At 43.1% G+C, this 19596-nt stretch overlaps 1 protein-coding gene across 1 annotated transcript in view; it reads left to right on the top strand.

The window, feature by feature from the left end:
• LOC147751065 (tubulin alpha-1C chain-like) overlaps positions 1 to 19596 on the top strand; it is a 123337-nt gene that overhangs the window by 61946 nt on the left and 41795 nt on the right. The window contains exon 2 of the mRNA XM_086918928.1: positions 7521 to 7743. Within this exon, the coding sequence (XP_086775054.1) occupies positions 7521 to 7743 (223 nt within the window). The remainder of the gene's footprint in view (positions 1 to 7520; positions 7744 to 19596) is intronic.

The raw sequence follows: 19596 nt of genomic DNA, 5'->3' as shown, positions 1-19596 counted from the left end.
GTTGTTCATTAGTGCGGCGCTATGAGCATTTTGTACTGCCAAAGTGCGAGTAGATGTGTTTACATGCTGGTATTCTAAAACTAGACACATGAATTGTCCGGTTTTATTACAGGAAATAAGGGATTCTTCATTGAGGTGTAATTTTCTATTACACTCTGGTATTCAAGTTATTCTAGGATTTCTCTAATTTATTTTTAAGCTTCATGTTTTATTGGGTATTGTCTCTGGGGTTGAGGAATATGTTTTAATGGGACCTCATGATGTGGCATCATCCCTCCCAGCATGATTGCGATAGAATGCAGGATCTCATGGTAACCTCCACTCCTTGGCGTAAGAATATTTAACTGATTCTGGGACTAGGTCCGAAAGCAGGTGAAATGAGTTTCCCCGTTTGTGCATTCCATTATGAACTCAGGTGACCAGTCTTTTTCAGCAAAAAGAACACCTAACCATATATCAAGTTCTCGCAAAAGAGAACCTTGATGTACCGGAGTATGTACCACTCCGTATAAAAGATGGGGAACACTTACCCTAGTATCTGGTGTTTCCACCCTGATATGCTCACTTGGCGCTACTGCCACCAAAGTATCCAACAGTGAGCTATTTAATTCTGCTGCGCTGTCCAGCATCATCACTGCCCATTCAGAAGCGGAGTTCTCAGCAGCCTGGGCATGCCTTATTTTAATCCCAGCTACCGCCTTTTTAAATTTATGGTTTAGAAGTCTTTTTTTTTTTTTTTATGATGTAATCTGAGCGGTGGGATTCCTTCTTTGGTTTCACAGACTCTTCTGATCTGCGCTCTGAACGTCCACCTTTCTCCAAATGTGTATCTGATGAATCATGAAAGGAACGAGAGGAACGTGTATCAGTAGCCTGATACCTGTCGGGCTCTCTAATATCACGGTTTCTCATATTCCATTTCTTTTCAGTGGTCGCCTGTTAAGGAGACCCACCCCGTGTGTGTGTGTGTGTGTGTGTTTTTTTTTTATTTTTTTATTTTGTTTATTTATCATCCCACTTCGAAGAACCGAGTGTATGCTTAGTTATCCCTTTCAGAATTACTCTTTAGTTGTGGTTTCCCAGGTGTGGCTCCCCAATTATCTCTACCTAGCGTAGCCTAGGTTTCTTCACTCCTTTTAGGCACTTCTCACTCCTGCGCGGCAGGATTGAACTCCCTTAGTCATTAGTGTATTGCTAAGACTGCTGCCTCCCTCTTATGCTACTTAACATACTGGCTGATACTGCAGCATGTTTGGGCTACTTGGGAGGCATTGGGTGAGGTGCTTGAGTTCAAAAAATCTGCTTCAAGCATGCTGAGGCTAATGTAGATGGGTTTGGGAATTAGGTGTCGCAGTGAGTGTAAGAATACATAGTTGTGCATACTTTTTGGGCTGTGTTTTGGTGCTCTCAGAATTTCATCAATTCTTATTCTTGCAGATGTCTATTCCCAGAGATTAGTCGCCTGAATAGAGCAAGAGCATCTGACAGTTCGGCAAAAAAGTAGCAGCGTGGATGGCCAAAAGATGGGTCCACCTAGAGTATTGGTCTGCTTTTTTAGATTTCGCCTGCACAGCACTTGCGCTGTGCTTATGAAATCAACTGTTTAATATATCGTATAAAGGGTTCTTATCACTTCCTGTCGTCGAAGTACTGTGTTCATCCACTTTTGTGTGGCCTTTTTTTAATGTGAGCCTGCTAGTCGGTTGCATGTTTTTCTCCTCTCCTTCACCCCAGCCCTCCTCTTGCTGTAAATCCAACTGTGAGCCCTGCTGTAGCTTTAATGTGGGTGAAGTCTTCTAGTTTAATTACTTACTGCTTCTGACAAACTTGGCAGCACAGTGAGATTATTAGGTAAAGGCTGGGATACGACTGATTTTAACGAATGGTCTCATACTTTCGTCATTTTTTTAAAATGTTGTCTTCACTTAACTTTCTCTGGCTGCACGCATTTGTCCATGGGGGATCAGCTTTCAGAATCTCATCTCTGCTTCTGTTTTTTTTTTTCTTTGCGCTTTTTTAAAACTTTTTTAATTTGCATTTTTTTTTTCATACATTTACAGCTCACATAATATGGATCATTAGCAGTCATTGTTCATTACACCAGACTATACCTTCCCTTCATTAAGAAAAACACAAGGAGGATTTTCTGATGACCCTTATTGTGTGTAGCCAAAGTCTTCGAAAGTGGTTGTGCGTTTAGCGCCCAGGACGGTCTCACATTTAAAGTATTTATAATGTAGCTTTCATCATCCACATCTTGATTTTTATACAAAAATGTGGTTCTTAATAGTTAAAACAAATCTACAACATTGTAAAGTGCTGGGTTTGAGACTATTGTGATTGACTTGCCCTGGGTTCGCGCCCCCCAGTCCTACAAGACCTTATTTTGTTTGTAAATCTTGCCTGAACAATTGTTGCCTCTACACCTTGCTCATTCCACCTGTGCCCCCACCCACCTCACTCTTGGTGTATTCGGGCTTGGCTGATTGTATGTGTCCATTACTATGGACTTAATCTCCAGTATGTTTCCTCTACAGGAGTTTGTATTTCTTTCTTTGCACATCATTATCAACATAGAGATGAAAGAGCGGAAGTGGAGTGTGGCAGAATTAAGATTTTCATTGCTTTATAATTTCTCAGAGAAGTCCCCACCTTAACCAAGACTGCATCACAGCAGTGCGGTCTCGGGCATTGTTTCTGCCCACAAAAATGCCGGTGGTAACAACATACAGGAAAAGTGAATTTGCCTACAATAACTGAGTTATCTCAAATTTCTCTGTAACCAAGGGCGGCGAGGCAGAGTACTAATACTAACCCGCTTCTAGCTTTTGCACACTAATCCCACAAACCCCCTACTGTTTTAATTACATTACATTACTTTGTTACCGCTTCGCCAGCTGCTGCCATTCGGTCATGTCATGCACCATTACTTTTCCGTATATTGCAGGAGCTTCTCCCAGTGGCACCAGTAACATCCGGGGGAAAAAATGCTGAAAAAGTTGCAGACCTATTGGCATTCAAGATATGTACTTGTAGGACCTTGTTCACTGTACTTTATTTCTCTTTAACAATTTTAGGACCGCTAATTTTAATTGTTTGCACACTGCACAGCCACTTTCATCAGGCCAGTCATCCTGTGCTAGGTAGTTTGTTGGGAGCCTTCAGAACTCGTATTTACATTCTCCACAAAGCAAGTCCGAACTCAAAGTAAAAGAACGAAGCACAAATTTTCTGTTGCACCTCTGTTTTCTTCTGCGTAATGTTAGAAAACTTGAAATGAGTTGTCTTGGCGTGGAATGTACGAATTTCAGTCAACATTTTTCACACATGTGCCTGTTTTAATAGAGCCAGCGCGCATGCCCTACTCTGCAAGACTTGTGGTGGAGTAGCAAATAGAAGCCCCACCCACCTCTGCCCATATTTTCTTTTGGCCTGTGTCATTGTCTGTCCTAAATGCTGACTTCTGATTCGAAAATAGGCTTGTTAGTCCGTTCTTAATACTGCCTCCTCATTTGTCACCTCTCTGGCCCCTTTACTTCGGTTGTTACATGGTACTGTTATTTAGAAAGTCAGCACTATTTTCTTTATTCACTTTCCTTAACTGCAGGAACCATGTGCTTTGGTATCTTCCTAACCCCCACTCCTTCTGTTGTCCGTGCCTTAGCGACCCCCCTAACCCCCCCCCCCCCCATCGTCTTTGATGCCTTGCATTTGCTATGCAATAGGTCTCACATTTACATGAGTTTGAGCTATTGTGTTTGTAAATGACAATTCCTTTTTATTTATGTTTTTAAAACCTAAATAAAACGCATTTTCATTTACAGTGCCAATAGCTTAAACTCCCGTAAATGCAAGACCTATTGCATTGCAAATGCGTGTTATACTTTGTGTTGAATAGGTGCTTTCCCGGGCACGTTGTGCTACTTTTTGGATGTAATGACGTTCTCAATGCAGTGAGCTCAGACCAGCGCAGCAACCTTCACAGGAGGTGCAAGTGGTTCTGCTTTGTTCTGTTTTGAAGATCTCATGTAAAATGAGTAACAGACGCAGCATGTTTCTTTTTTGGCAGGATAATTTACAATTAACTGGCTACAGAGCCGACAGGCCTATGATTTAAAACAAGAACGCAGCATGCCCAAGACAAAATGGGAAGGCCATTGTGAGACTTGATGGTTTCTTTGTGCCTGCTATTCAAAATAAACCTGAACACATGACTGGTGTGTAATAGTTGGCCAGATGGCCTATCTAGATCGAAGATTAATCTGCACATTAGGTCTCCTCTCCTGGGAATCGCATAAGGGCAAACTATTTTACAACAGAAAGGTGGCACAAAGGCAGGACTGGAGAGAGTAAAGTCCATCCCTTCATTATATGACCAGTTCAAAGGGGTTAGAAAAATGTTACTTTTGTTCTTGAACTTGCTTCCTTTTTTCACTTTTTTTTTTTTAGAACAGCACTTGTACTGTGCTTGTGAAATCTTTTGTATTTTAAATCTTAAAAGCGGCTTCAGAAACTTAAATTGCACAACTGCTCACCAAGCTGCAACAAAAAATGATTATAAATTATTATCATGTAGGCTTAATCTATTGCATTTACCAATGCTTGTTTTGGTTAAGTTCAGAGTTTACATTGAAACAAGAGCAGTCCAGTTTCACATATTGCTACATGTGCTATGTACATTCTTTTAAAGATGATATAAGTGACCAAAAGTGAGTGGAGGGATATGAGGGCTGATTCGAACCCAACGGTAGATTGTAAGAGCTGTCTGGGGACTACGTTCTGTTGAAAACTTGAGTTGTGTGTAAGAGTTTCAAGTTCATACTCTGCCCTGACTTCCTGACTTGCGCTGAATGGACTGGTGGTGGCCCATGTTCTTTGTGGGAAGATAGTTCAAGCATGTTATTTAGGCAGTTTGCATTGTTTTAATTTGAGGTGGTTCATTAGCATCCTGTTCAGTGGTGAAGGACTTGAAATCAATGTTTTTTAAAACTGAACTCCAGATTGATGTGCATGTAACCATCATAGTAACATTTTACACAATTTGAAGAAAAGGAGTGCAGAGCCAACGCTAAACAGAAAATTGGCAACAGGTGAGCTTTGATTGGAAACGACTATGGAGTTTAAATGTGCAGATGCGAGAGTGAAATTGTGGGTCAGCCTGTGAGGAAAGAGGCAATATAGATCAAGGCAGTTCCTTCGTTTCCATGTTATGAAGTCTCTTAACATAGGGTGGTGATTGATTGATACCAGAGGTAAAGTTAAGTAAGGGAAATCGCGTTACACTATTGAAGTTAATCGCAGTTTTAATATACTTTTCAAGCTGTGGTGCTTCAGTGCAGTGGCCAGGACTGAATAGTTTAGTAGTACCACATTAGGCTAATTTCTCATAAATGCTGATCTTTCAATAGGTTTACCAAGAAAGAGCTGTTGGCTAATCACTGATAGTTGGTCCATGTGCTCATGGTTATAGGTGCGGGTAACCATTTCTTTGTCCCCCTTGAATAGATGGAGTTTACTTGTGAACGTTTCTGTGACTATGGAGTGGTTAATGATCTAGTTCTGGCCAGAAAAGCTGCCCAGCCTTTATGGAACATGTTCTTCACGTGCAAACCGGTGTCCGGTTCATATAGTCATCTTGCTGAGCCACAAACTTTTGTAGTGTTGGTGAAAGTGTTAGAGGTTAGTGGATTTAAAAAGTGTAGCCTCGTAGTTTTCCTGTGGGGGTGTGTGTTTAATTTGTTTGTCTTGTCTGCGAAGGTTTGGATTTCCCTCCTCGGACTTTTATCACAAAATATTTGAACAGACCTAAGTGCTTTGAAAAAGAGTTGCATAGCTCCTGAAAGGAAATCATTTTTGTATCCATCCATCCATACATCCATTCATTCAAGATTGTGCAGTTCATTAAAATGTTTAGTGCTCTTGTTGGCAGGTAGCGTCAAATGTCCCTGGACTAATATATAACATTGTATAGTTTCTTTTGACTCCTATGATTTTATATTAATTATTTTATTTACTTTAAAAAAAAAGATTTTAGTTCAGGTGTGAAAGTGAGTGGAATAATATTGTCAAGGATCGCTATCTTTAGCTGGCACTGTGGTCTTTGTGGACGGAATGGAGAGTTCAATCACATAATCAGTCCAAGTGACAGGGTAGCTCTCACCCAGATAATAGAACGGGCACATTTTGCCCGGCGGTTACAGTAGGCCCATAGCCTACTCTATATCAAGTAGAAATTTTGACTGGTATGGTTTATGCTTGTCAAACCTGGAATTTATGTCGCCCAATAAGTAGAGACTCTGATGCGTTAACATGATCTTCAAAACAAAATCTAGGAATGGCTCGGAAAATGGCAGGCTTTACGGTGATCTGTAATTTGGGAGAAATGTGACCATGAGTTGCACAAGTAAAGAGTCTCATTCTGGTGCAGTTTATTCTTGAACCTATTTTGTTGGTAGTTTGTATACGTGGCAAAATCTTCTCCAATCTTAAATATTGGGCTTCTTGCGGTGTGAATGCAGCTTACTTGGGTCCTTATGCCAAGAGGGGGAGATGCTTAGAAGATTTGGGTGCCAGTTAGCAATACGGGCCACTATCTCTTCCATCCTTCCATAGTTACACGGAATCACACACGTTGGCTGCAGAATGGGAAATAACAAACCACACCCAGAAATGCCAGGTGCCTTCGTCTTAAGTTTCTGATTCTGGGCATTTATCCAGGGTTATTTTCCTCTTGCTAGTAATACTACGTTTGGTAACACTGGGTGTGTTCGTCTTCGGCCACAACATCAGCAATACCCCTCTGCCTCACTTTTACTGAGGCACGGAGTCGAGATAGTTTTAAAGAGGTAACGTTTTCCATATGTTCATGAGAACGTCCAAAGATTGAATTTCCTTAGCCTTCCATTTGAACTGTAAGTGCTCATATTCTAATTTATTTAAGAAATAGGCATTTGGCTGGACTTTGGTCAAGTGATCAGGTATTTTGAATTTTTTCCAAATTGATAGACTAATGTTAGAAGCGTATATTCAAACAGTACTTCATCGCTTAACTAACGTCTTTTTGAAGACTTTCTCCACCTCCTTTGACCGCTGCTCTACCTCCGTGCCTACCTTTTCTCTAGGGTGATTATGGATAATTGCTCCTTTACACTGGACAATTTGTATTTGCCAAGAAACCTATAATTTCAAGGTGGGAAAAAGTGACATAATAAGTTTTTCCCTCCTGTTATTCTAGTAATGTTTTGAATCGTTTAACCTCCCAGCTCTCACAATTGCGTCAGGTAAGCAATCTGTGCACAGGATGATAGAAAATAGTAAATATTTGCTCAATCACGAAGTATGTGAAGATGTTTCTTCTCTGGTCTTATAGTTCAAGTCGCCAACTTGAACATCAAACCGCATCAACTCTATCTTGACCTGGTTACTGTTCAAAATACTGTAAAAATTGTTCAGATTTGCTCATTGAACTGAATGGATGATCAAAATTTGCAATACCTTTTTTCTCTTGTTTGATGTTCCAGAGAGAATGCATATCTGTCCATGTAGGTCAAGCTGGAGTGCAGATGGGAAATGCCTGCTGGGAGCTGTACTGTTTGGAGCATGGAATCAGTCCTGCTGGAGTTATTGATTCTGACAAAGGGACGGACCATGGCGATAGCTCGTTTCAGACCTTTTTCAGTGATACCGGCACAGGGAAGCATGTTCCAAGAGCACTCTTCATAGACCTGGAACCAACAGTCATTGGTAATGTATGTTTTAACACTCGCATGTTGTCTATTCACATTTTTGGTGGTCTCTTGCATGTAATGAATAACAGATTCCAATCCTCTAACCCATTTTGAATTATTTTTAGACATTTAATACTGCTTTGAAGTTGTCCTTTCTGTGAGTGAGCTGTACAAAAGTTATTGCTGATCTTTAGAATGAATGCAATTTCCAAAGCTAACTAGATTGGAACCAGTGAGCTGCTCTACCGGTGGGCATCAGTGTGTAGTTCTCACCAGTAGCATGATTAGTTAGAAATGAGATCTTATTGTTCACTCTTATCTGTTTAATGTGTCCAACATCTTTCCTACCACCCACCTCCCGCGTGTTGGTCTTCAGTGGTCGTCCTCCCACACTGAGCTGTGCAGCTGTTTCTATATGGTGCAGAGCCTTAAGTGTGCTTGTGCACACTATGCCACTGGTGGGTGCATAGCTACTGTATGAACACCTTGTGAGTTGCATGGTCGTTCAGCCCAGCAAGAAGAGGGGGTTGTCACTGGCTGGTTGCTCTCTGACTGATGCGAGTTGCTACACCTGCTAGTCTGTAAACGGAGAAGTACTGTTGGGTCTGAACTAATAGTACAGATCACAAAAGTGGAGGGAGGAAGAAGCAGAGGTTCATTCGGCTTCCAAGAGATACTGGTTATCTATCAGAAAGGGGGCAATGAACCATATAAGTCTCAGTACTAGAGTCTCAGAGACCCTCAACCACACGTTCAGATTGTGGTGCACATGAACTCTGCTTAGTGTAGTTTGGTGGATAGCTTCATAGTCTTGTCACTTGAGTGTCCTGTTCTACAAGTGACATCAAAACCTCCACCAGGAGGGAGTGTGTCTGGATGTTGACCGTGGTAAGTGGATTAAAATGATCTCCTATCCTTTAGATGAATCATTATTGGGGTAAATGAGAAGGATAGTGACCAGTCTAAAAACAAAGCAGTGTTTAGTGGATGAGTCACTGGTCCGTGACACCTAGTGATTGGGTCGACATGTATCTGCCTGGAACAGCCCCTACGGGTCGATGTCCTTTGTCAGGACCAAAGGAATATATATGGAGGCATTCTACTTCAGCGCTTCCCCGATCGTATTATAAGTGAGTGGAAGCACTCGCCCGTCTTCGTTCAGTGAGCACACTTTGCTCCAGACAGAACATGGTTATAGGTACAGTCTTCAGGCCTCTAATTTAAATCCATTTATTTTGCAACATTGCGAGGAAAAATGTTGGACCGGGGGTTCAAGCTTGGCTTTAGACTGTCCTTCGCAGTGCTTCTGCATGCATCTCTCCCCAACATTCGGTTGGCTCACTGACTTAAGATGAGCAAGTGCTTCCACTCGCTTATAACATACTATCCGCGAAGTCTTGAAGTATAAGGCCACAAAGTCAAAGGGGTCCCTGGAATTACTACCTTTGTACTCACTCTCTCATTTATTGTATATCTCATACATACAGTTAAACCTAAATGTAAATGAAATTATGAATTAACCACACTAGAATGTAATGTTTACAGTCTTTATTTGATCATATAAAATGGAAGTGAAACGTTGTCTCTCCTATTTTAAAATTCTGAGTTTCTGAAAATGTACCTTATTAAAACATCAAAGAAAAGGACAATACATGACATGACATTATATACAAGTATTCACAGTATCTCATCAAGCGTATACAAATTAAACCTTTTTTTTTTTGTTTTTCCTTTTTTATAAAAACAATTCGTTACAGCAGCACAGTATAACAATTGATCACAGTTTAAAACTTAGAAGAATTCCAATCACAGTACATTAGTAAAGAACCCCTTGCTCACAGTAGCTTAAAATATTCTTGCTACACATTTACGTGATCCAAAGAAGCTTAATCTATTTCTAATTTTGGGGAGTACAGTACCAATAATTTGTGGATATCTGTTATTCCCTGGGCTCTATTTGGATTCTATTTACAGAACAGTGCGTTGACGCGTTTCGGTGTCAAACACATGGATATTGTAACACCTTCTTCAGGACAGGATAAATCTTGGGGTCATCCAAAATTTAGGATATCTTTCTGTATATGTAGGAAGATAAATGTCAAAGGGGTAACATGTTAAAAGATCTTTTCTTGTCATCATCCATAACATATTATTTACTTCACCCCTATTTGTTATCACATTCATATGCATATCCAAATGACATTTTGATATTTTTTGAGAGCGAAGAATACTTTTTTCTTTGTATTTAACTTCCATTGTTTCTCATTAGTCTTGGTTCACATTTTATTGAGCCTAAGGAGTACTCTCTATTTCCTGTTACATTTTAGTGGTGGTTTTAGATATAAACTCACACCATTGATCCACTCATTCTCACCTCTATTGGCTCCTCATCTTCTATGGGGAAATCATTCTACCAATAGGAACTGTTTAAGCCATAGCAACAAACAACGGCCTGAAACTGTCCAACAATGATTGAAGAGCATGGTCACTGCTACCTCCATAGACCTCGGTTGTATTAACGGATAGTTTGAGTAGTTATCCAGTATTAGGGTATCTTTTATAGATTCACATGCCTGAATCATTCCCTGTCGTCGTGATGGGAGTACCTGGTACATAAATAAAGTAATGTCACATTAGACATATAGAATAATGGGCCAAATGCCATAGATTAGTAACATATCCAGGTCCTTTTGTAATAAGGACCAAACTTTAGAGAGCGACCAATCAGCCGCCGCCACCACCCTCTGGAACCTTCCTGGAAGGAGCTCTACTCCCTCAGTTTTTCTACCGCACGTCGTGCTAAGGTAGTCTCCACTGAGCTCTGCTCAGGTTTTATTCCTTATCTTTGGATTGAAGGTATTTTCTTCGGATATTTCTCCATCTGAGTGAAGACTTGACTGTCTTCATGTCGGATACTCCTAAGAAAGGCCTTTTTAGGCCCCGTGAAACTTGCAAAAAGAAGAGATTGGATGTTGATGACCAGCATAAAGACTGCCTCTACTGTCGTTATCCAGACTATACTCCTAAATACTGCAAGGTATGTCGTACTTTTTCTACTAAGATTTTAAAAGATCGTGAGGGAAGGCTTTTAACTTGGCTGCAGAGACTTAAGGACAAAGAAAGACCCCATGTCCTCTGAGGGGAGTGAAACTTCATTGAAATCCTCAAAAAAAAAAAATTCTCAGAAAAGGCCCAGAGAGGTTTCTCCAGATCCTTTTACACAGCAACCTCAAAAGAAGACGCAGAAAGTCTTCAGAGGCTCCAGGCTTCTCCCCTTCAAGGGTCTAAGAAATCAGCTCCAGACCCTCTAACTCCACCGCCGCACGTGAAACACTTTCAAAAAGCCTTCCTCAGCCCAGTTGATGACCACCTAGTCGACAACGAAATCTCCTCAGATTGCCATTGGAGTGACTTTGTCAACGACGAAAATTTCAACACTGTCCCGTCAGTCTCTTTCGTTGACTACTTCATCGTCGACTGAATGTACTCGTTTGATGTCTACGATCGAGAATCCTCAGCGACGACTCGCTCGACGACAACCTCGACGACTAGTGTCTCGTCTATGATACGCACGTCGACGAAGAGTGTACAGTCTACCATCCCGTCGACGACCGCTTCGACGACTAGGTCCCTCGTCGACTGTCGTGTCTGTTACAACGATCGATTCCTCGTCTATACCGACGACTGCCTTGTCGACTACACCTACGTCAGGAATGAAAATTACATATTTTCATCACAAAATTACAAAACTGATGCTGTCGCCCTCTCTTGCATCACCCAGTAGGGTTCAACCATTACTTCCCTCATAACTTTTGGATGAGGATTCGGATGAGGACAGTATGTTTAGGGCTGCTATAAGTCCCTCTAAATTTAAATAGCAGGAAGACTCTGATCATGACTATCAAGACATGGATGAGCAGGCGTACTATCATGACTAATGTAGGAAGGCGGAATCTTACTGCATGGTTGCCCCCATTTTTTTCCCTGGTGTTTTTGACTTGGTTTGGCTGGGATCCTGCTAATCAAGGCCCCAGCCTATCTGCTTTCCTCTCTAAATTGATTGCTTGTACATTAGGTACACTCCAGATTGGTTACTGGGTTACCCTTGTGAGTCCCTAGTATATGGTACCTTAAATGTAAATTGTAAATTGATACTTATATAGCGCACTACTCACCCGCAAGGGTCTCAAGGCGCTTGTACGAATACCGCTGTGGAACCCATCCTGGCTTTCCCTGTGAGGCGTCCACTCCTGGGCACCCCCAAGGTGGAGGCCAGGCATCCTTAGCGTTGTGGGGGCCGATGTGGAGATTAAGCAAGCTATTGCCCAGAGTTGCAGAGTGGAACTCCATGATTGGAATAGGCACCGAGGCGAGAATTATCAGGTCCGTGGAATTTTGAGCCCAAGACCCGCCAAGGCGGGGAAATGAACCCTGGTTCCGGGCTAGACCTCTGCATCAGGGTCTGCCGCTCTAATCATTGAGCCACACTTCTCCACCTTGGGTACTAAGGGCATAGGTAGCCACGAGGCCTACCAGGGGCTAAAGCATGTATTATGCTACCCCTAGGAAACCTTCCAAAATGGCACCACAGGTCTGCTACTGCAGCCTGGGTAAGGTTTTGCATGCACCCCTTACTAAGATATATCACTGACCCATATAAACCTATCAGTCATTCCTATGGCAGGCCTTAACAAACCTCAAGGCAGAGTGCTTGGTTTTGTGTGAGAAGGTGCCCATGCATGAGCAGGACCCCTCTGCAGCTTTCGGAATCACTGTTCTTTGATGCAGCCAGACCATATACTCTTAAGAGCATTATAACTTCACGGTTAATGCTAACTTTGAAAGGGCTGCATGGAAACATGTTGTGTTTGGTGTCAAACACTTTAGAATCCTACCCCCACTGCCAGTCCTGGCGGCGGGGGTAGAATTTCTCCCTTCTAGAGTCAAAGACATGTACCCACTGGTCTGACCGGTAATGGTTTTAAAGAGCCCTGGCATCACAAAATTGATGCCACATACACGGGCGTTACCTCCTGCTGCTGGATGATACTCCGGCAGGGGAGGCCTGGACAATAGGTTTACTGTCACAGGGAGGCGTAACCACCTCCCAGGCAGACTTTAATGTATTGGGGCTGGGTTGGTGCATTCATAGAATGCTTTTTCAGGCCGTGTTTGGGGCACACTTTGGTGTCCCTGTGCATACCCCAGTTCAAACCGGTTGCAGAGGCACTCAGCCCCTGCTCTGGTGTGAAACTGGACAAAGGGAAAGGGGTGCAACCACCCCGGGTCCTCCCATAGGTGGGACCCTAGAGTAAGTCCAACCCCTAAACTTAGTATAAGTATAGGAATCCAGTCCTTAGGTCTTCAGATTACCCTAGACGAAACTCTGCAACATATATCCTGGAACTTCGACATTCTATTTCGACTAGAAGACGGAAGAATCTCCCTTTAGGTCAAGGAGTGACTCCCCTGTTCAAACAGGCACCAAAGAAGAATCTTGCCGGTCTGCATTTCCAAGGCTCCTGCCAGATCCAGATGAATTTGCGACAAAGGACCCAGACTTCCAGGCTTCTCTGAGGCCGACATGAGATCCTAGCAAAACTCAGACCCGCAGCCCTCACGAGTGATGTGGAACCGGAACCCCTGGACACGTGCACATTTGCTAGTGCATCAACTTCCCGAGCTTTCCCGAAGTTGTGCATTGGGCTACTTGTAGTCCAAGCCCATTTGCACCTAAGATTGTGGGCCTACACTCCACGAGTATTTCGGGGGCCCGCTTCTAGCATTTCCGCTCGAGGCTCCTTCGAGATCCCTGGTCCGTCGACTGGTGGGTCCCAATGAAGGTAACGTCTGTTTCTTGGCCTTTCTTGGTGGCTCTTGATGTGCCCTGACTCTCCTCCAAAGGGTGAGTCCCTCAGAACTTGCTGGTCTGCACCGAAGCCAATCTTTGCTTTCTGCGTAGGTTGCTGTTGCCAAGGCTTGTTTGGTCCAATCTGGGAACCGACACCGCAGCACTCTACATCCTTTGTGTGACAGCTCAAATCCAGCTCCTGGTTGTCCTAGACTTCTCCTGGTCCTCATGGCTGAAGAGTCAAGCTTCACCTGAAATCACCCGACATTGGTTGGCATCTTATCGCCTTCCTGGTCACTGGCTAGTGACCCAGACTCTGTCCCCACTGCTTTCAGGTTCTTTAGATCTTCAATCTACCCTTTGATCCCCCTCTGACACTTTTGACTTGGTCGCCAGCAGCACTTTGCAGCGGATCGCCATTTGAAAACTATGACAAAACCCGACACCAAAAGACACCTATGCAGCCGGGTGAGGCAACTCTAGTACTCCGGTGTGTATTATCTCTATAACTGCCTCGTTCTAAAGGGGTTTGCTCCAAGTCCTCTTCTAAGTGTCCTTTATCTGTAATTTTCCAATGCAACTTTCCCCATAGAAGTTAATGGTGATTCGCTGCTGTGTTTAGACACTGCCCGCATCCCCCGTGGGTTCCCTCTGCCACTACTGTGGGTGGTTCCTGGTTGCCCCAGCTGTTCTAAAGGCTCTAGGCCTTGTATATGTCAGTCGTGGTTATTCTACCACTTTCTTAGTATATTGTTTGTGACGCCCCTAGGGCTAATCCTATATTGTGCTAATTTACTGTGTGCTAAATAAGTTTACTGAATGTACTTCTGCCTCTAGCCTCATAAAGAGACTAGAGGGATGTGTTTAGAAAACATACATAAATGTGATATATATATATATACCTGGTGTGGTTCTCCTTTCATTTGGTCATTCATGAGATTATAGACTGGTAAAACAAGCTGCTTTACATTCCTTCAAGACTTAGCCTGAAGGCTGCTCCCCACAGCTACCACTAGGATAGCTTTCTATATAGGTTGTCTTTAAGCATACTATCAATAGGGGTCATTTGGACTGGTGCAAGGAGCCCACTAGAATAGTGGACCGCATATGCCGGGCCAACTTCTCACAATGACCGTCATCAGCAACAACCACAAATGTTTTGTCTTCCTTCAGCGTTGGTCTCTGACCTGCAACTTATGATCTCTGACTACAAGAAGAGGTTTCCTACCTCTGCGCCATCTATTGCTCCAGTTTTATCGCCGCCACAGAGCGCAAGTCACACCTCCACCACCTATTACCATTGAGGCGCCGGAGCCACCTCTTCCATCTACGGACGATGACTAACAAGAAAAGGGGGAGATTCAGGATAGGCAGTCACACCATGACTAATAGGACGACTATGTTATCCATCTTCCAGCATCGCCTTTGCTGCCTCAGGCGGACTCGCCTCTTGAAGATATAGGATGTTTCCATAATCTCCTAGAGAGAGCAGCACAACGGTTCTAATTACCAATGCCACCCAACTATACTCTCCTTTGCGATTTCAAGGAACCCTTCAAAAAATCTGGTAGGTCTATGCCTATCATAGACTGTATTTGGGATCAAGGCATCAAGATAATGCAAAATCCTTCTACAGTTCCTCCAGTCCTGCCAAGATTGGACAAGAAATACAGGGCTCCAGACGATGCTCCAGCCTGCCTCATTGGGCATCCAAAGCCTGATTCAATGATTACTTGTGCAGCTCAAGGCAGATCAAAAAACCCTTCTGCCCCACTTTCAGCTTCCCCGGATAAAGAGTGCAGACGCTCGTCCACGCTAACAGTACGAGCGTCTAACTCATTAGCGCTATTGGGACGCTACAGGCAAATGTGGTCAGATATTGCACCATACTTGGAGTCCTTGCCGCAAGAATCTAAAGATGAAGCAAGAAAGGTGCTTTTGGAAGGCGTGAAGTCCGCTTCTGAAATGATAGACTGTGCTATGGACATCGCATCCACTGGTTTCCGCCAACGGGCTGGAGCGGTAATCCTGCGGCGCCAAGGGGGGCTTGAGGCAACGACAGTCCAGCCTGAAAATCAAACCAAAATCCTTGATATGCCTTATTATGGACCACTCCTTTTTGGTACCCATATTGTTGAGGCCCTCCAAGGTATCAAATATACGGATACGACCAGAGCCCTGGGTACCCTTCAATATAGAAGCACCCCTTTTCGTGGCTCAAGTAGTAGAGGGTAATATCATAATAGAGGAGGCTACCAACAATATAGGTCTTCATATTCCTCCTCTAACCAGCAATACAGACCATAGTTTCAGCAGAGACAACCAGCGCAGACTTCGTGCAACAAGTCTTCTTTTTGCAGAAGGATTCAGCGCGACGTCAATGACTTCTCTCTACTGCCAGTCTCCATTTCTTTTCCACCTTCCAGAGTGGGAGGAAAAATGTTCCACTATCTTCACAATTGGAGTAAAATCACAACGGATCGTTGGGTTCTTCAGCTGGTGCAGTTCAGGCATTCTCAGGAATTTGTGCAAACTCCACTGCCAACGCCTCCTCAACATATGAATCTCAAACACTTACACCTCTTACTCCTGGAAATATCATCCATGCTCCAGAAGGGTGCTATAGAGCGGGTACCTGTCTGTCAAAGAGGACAAGGTTTTTACTCCCGATTCTTCTTGGTGCGCAAAAAGGAAAAGAAATGGAGACCGATCCTAGATTTCAGAAGTCTAAACAAATACTTGAAAAAACAATCATTTTGCATGGTCACTATCCAGAAAGTTCTACACCTTCTCAATGCGAACGATTACATGGTATCCTTGGACCACCAAGATGCCTATTTTCATATTCCTATCCACAGAAGGCACAATAAGTTTGAGGTTCGCTATAGTGGGCAGACATTACCAATTCATGGGTCATGCCTTTCGGGCTCAAATCAGCCCAACGCATCTTAATGCCTTTCTCCAGTGGCTGCATACCTCAGACAACATCACCACCAAATCTTTCCCTATCTCGACGACTGGCTCGTCAAGGCACCCTCTCTCGACAGCACAAGGTGGTCTTCCAAAGCCTGTCTGCGGCTTTTCAGAAGATTAGGTCTTACTCTCAACCCGGACAAGTCAGTCCTACAGCCTTCTCAGCGATTAAGATTTCTGGCTGCTGTCCTAGATACGGTCCTGAAAAAAGGTTACCCATTGCAGGAGCGACAACAAAAACTCCTACGCTTGACAGAACGCTTGCGCACAAGAAAGTCTATCAGTGCGCCTATTCAAATCCCTCCCCGGAATGATGTCTTCCTTCATCCTTCTAGTTCCATACTGTCTTCTCCGCATGCGTAAACTTTAATAGGCCCTCTGCTCAGTGGATTCAAATCAGCGGATCCTTCAACCTCATACAGGTGACTCCTCAGATGGTCGCTGCTCTCAACTAGTGGATTCATCCACAAAATCTGTCTCTGGGCCTATCCTTCCTAACTCAAACCTCCCCTCAAGTTATAACCACGGATGAGTCTCTGGAAGGTCGGGTAGCCTTCCTTCAGGAGCTTCAGATCAGCGGGAAGTGGTTGTCTTCCGAGGAAACTGCACATAAACCTTCTAGAACTCAGAGCGGTCTACCTAGCCCTCCTGACTTTCCTTACCAGAATAAAAGATTCACAAGTGCTTGTCCGAACGGACAATACTACGACAATGCACTACCAGAACAAGCAGGGAGGGACTCATTCACTCTCAAGAATCTCAAAATCTGGAACTGGTCTCTTCAGAACAAAGTTTCCCTGCGAGCGGAGTATGTTCCAAGAAAAGACAATGCGTTTGCAGACTCGCTGAGCAGAATGCAGACCACCTGCCACGAGTGGTAGTTAAACCAAAATACCCAACAGCATCTTCTCTCTGTGGGGTGAACCACTGTTGGATCTCTTTGCCACGCGACAGAACGCCAAATGCCAACACTTCACAAGCTGGCATCCCCAACTGGGATCTCTGGGGAATGCATTTCCAATAGCATGGTTTGGCGTATTCGCCTAAGTTTTTCCTACGATTTCCAGGCTCCTCTGGAAGATTAAGGCAGAGCCTTGGACGCGGATTCTAATAGCCCCAGCATGGCCTCACCAACAGTGGTTCACAGAACTTCATCTCCTCTCCCTGCAAACTCGAATTCCGTTGCCACAGTTTCCATCCCTCATAATGAACCAGGACCCAGCATCTCTCAAATTATCGGCCTGGCTCCTGAGTTCCATGAGTTTCAGATTTGCACATTCCTCTGGAATGCAGAGCTGTCCCATGGCATGCCCGAGCGGATAGTACAAACAGGATGCACTCCTGTAAATGGAAAGGATTCTGTATTTGGTGCAGGTCGGCTAAGGTGCATCCTTTCACATCCTCTCCAGAAGAAATATTGACCTGCCTCCTTCATTTAGCTACTTTTCCAAAAGTTCACCTGGTGGCAATATCCCGTTTCAGAAGATCTTCTACAGGACCTTCTCTTTGGTCAAACAGATTAATAAAACAATTTCTCAAAGATCAGTTTCGGGCTTTCCCTCCAACATGGCAACTAAACACAGTACTTGCTCAGCTTATGAAGCACACTTTTGAGCCGATGCACAAAGCTGACCTTAAGTTCCTTTCCTGGAAAACTGCGCTCCTTCTAGCCCTTACATCGGCCAGACGAGTTAACCACCTTCACGCTTTCACGATACAAGAGCCCTTTCTTCAAGTGAAGAATGACCAGGTAATTCTTCTGACTAATCCAAAATTGATCTCAAAAGTACTTTGGACTTCCACCTAAATGAGCCTGTTGTCTAAAACTTTCTTTCCAAGTCCTCAAACAGCAGCTGAAAGAGCTCTACAGTCACTGGATTTGAAACTCTGCCTTAAATTCTACCTTGACAGAACAAACTTTCCGCTAATCCAACCAACTTTTTGTGGCCTACAGTTTACCCAAGAAGGGTTTCCTTCTCACAAAACAAAGCATTTCTAGATGGATCTCTGGTGCTATTGTCTTCTGTCACCAGCAGGCTGGTCAGCCTTTACAATCAAGAATTTGTGCCCATTCCACTAGAGCAGTTTCTATGGCATTGTTTACAGGTGTGCACTTCAGATATTTGCAGAGCGGCAAGATGCCACATACATTTACCAAACATTTCTGTTTGGATACAGAACTAACGAAGGATACTGCAATGGGACAGGCGGGGTTGCTTCCTCCTATTTCGATAGTTAAACCTTCCTTCCCACCAACCTTTCTCTTATTTTTCGACGCACATTTGTCACTATTAATTCCTTTTGCCAGACATATCAATTTAAATGAAATGTGTAAATGCATCTGCTAGTCCTATTTTAGATTTTTTCTTGTTAAATATTATTGTGTTTTCTATGAATTTTTAGTTGACCGATATATATTTGCACTTTTTTGGGTTATTACATGTTTTTGAAATGCTCAGGTTGCCAATACCTATATTTGATTTGATAGTATGAGACGGACAGTCATGTATATGAATTTGGGCACTTGCCCTTTATTGCACATTTCTGTGTACATTTGATTCTTTTCTACAACACTGTAATGTCTGAGAATTGATTTAAGACTGTACAATACCTTTTAGCGTAGTTTTCCTATATATAACAAAGTATCTATAATTTTTTAGGAGCTTTGTGTTTTTAAACTCGCTTAATACTAGATTGTGATTTTGTGTAAATTGGTATGTCTTCTAACTTTTACTCCACACTTATATAGTCTTTTACTTCTATTGGCGGGAAAGCATTACAACAATGAGTATTTAAATCACGCTGGAATTAGAGCATATCATGTGATCAAGACCGGGGAGACCCGGTCGAAACGCGTCATGTTGTGAAGAATGGAGAAATAAACGCACCTTGATAAATCGTAACCTGAGTGGTGGTCCGTTTCTGGAAGCATTGCTGGATAGAATGTTGCAGTAATTTCGTGTGGACAGGATTTGGTGTTTCATATATACGTTTGTATGTATGTGTATGTATGTATGTGTATATATATATATATATATATATATA

The sequence above is a fragment of the Lissotriton vulgaris genome, chromosome 1_1, assembly GCF_964263255.1.
Source record: "Lissotriton vulgaris chromosome 1_1, aLisVul1.2, whole genome shotgun sequence".
In the NCBI taxonomy this organism is placed as follows: Eukaryota; Metazoa; Chordata; class Amphibia; order Caudata; family Salamandridae; genus Lissotriton; species Lissotriton vulgaris.
The sequence above is the reverse complement of the archived record's forward strand: the minus strand, read 5'-3'. Positions and strand labels throughout refer to the sequence as shown.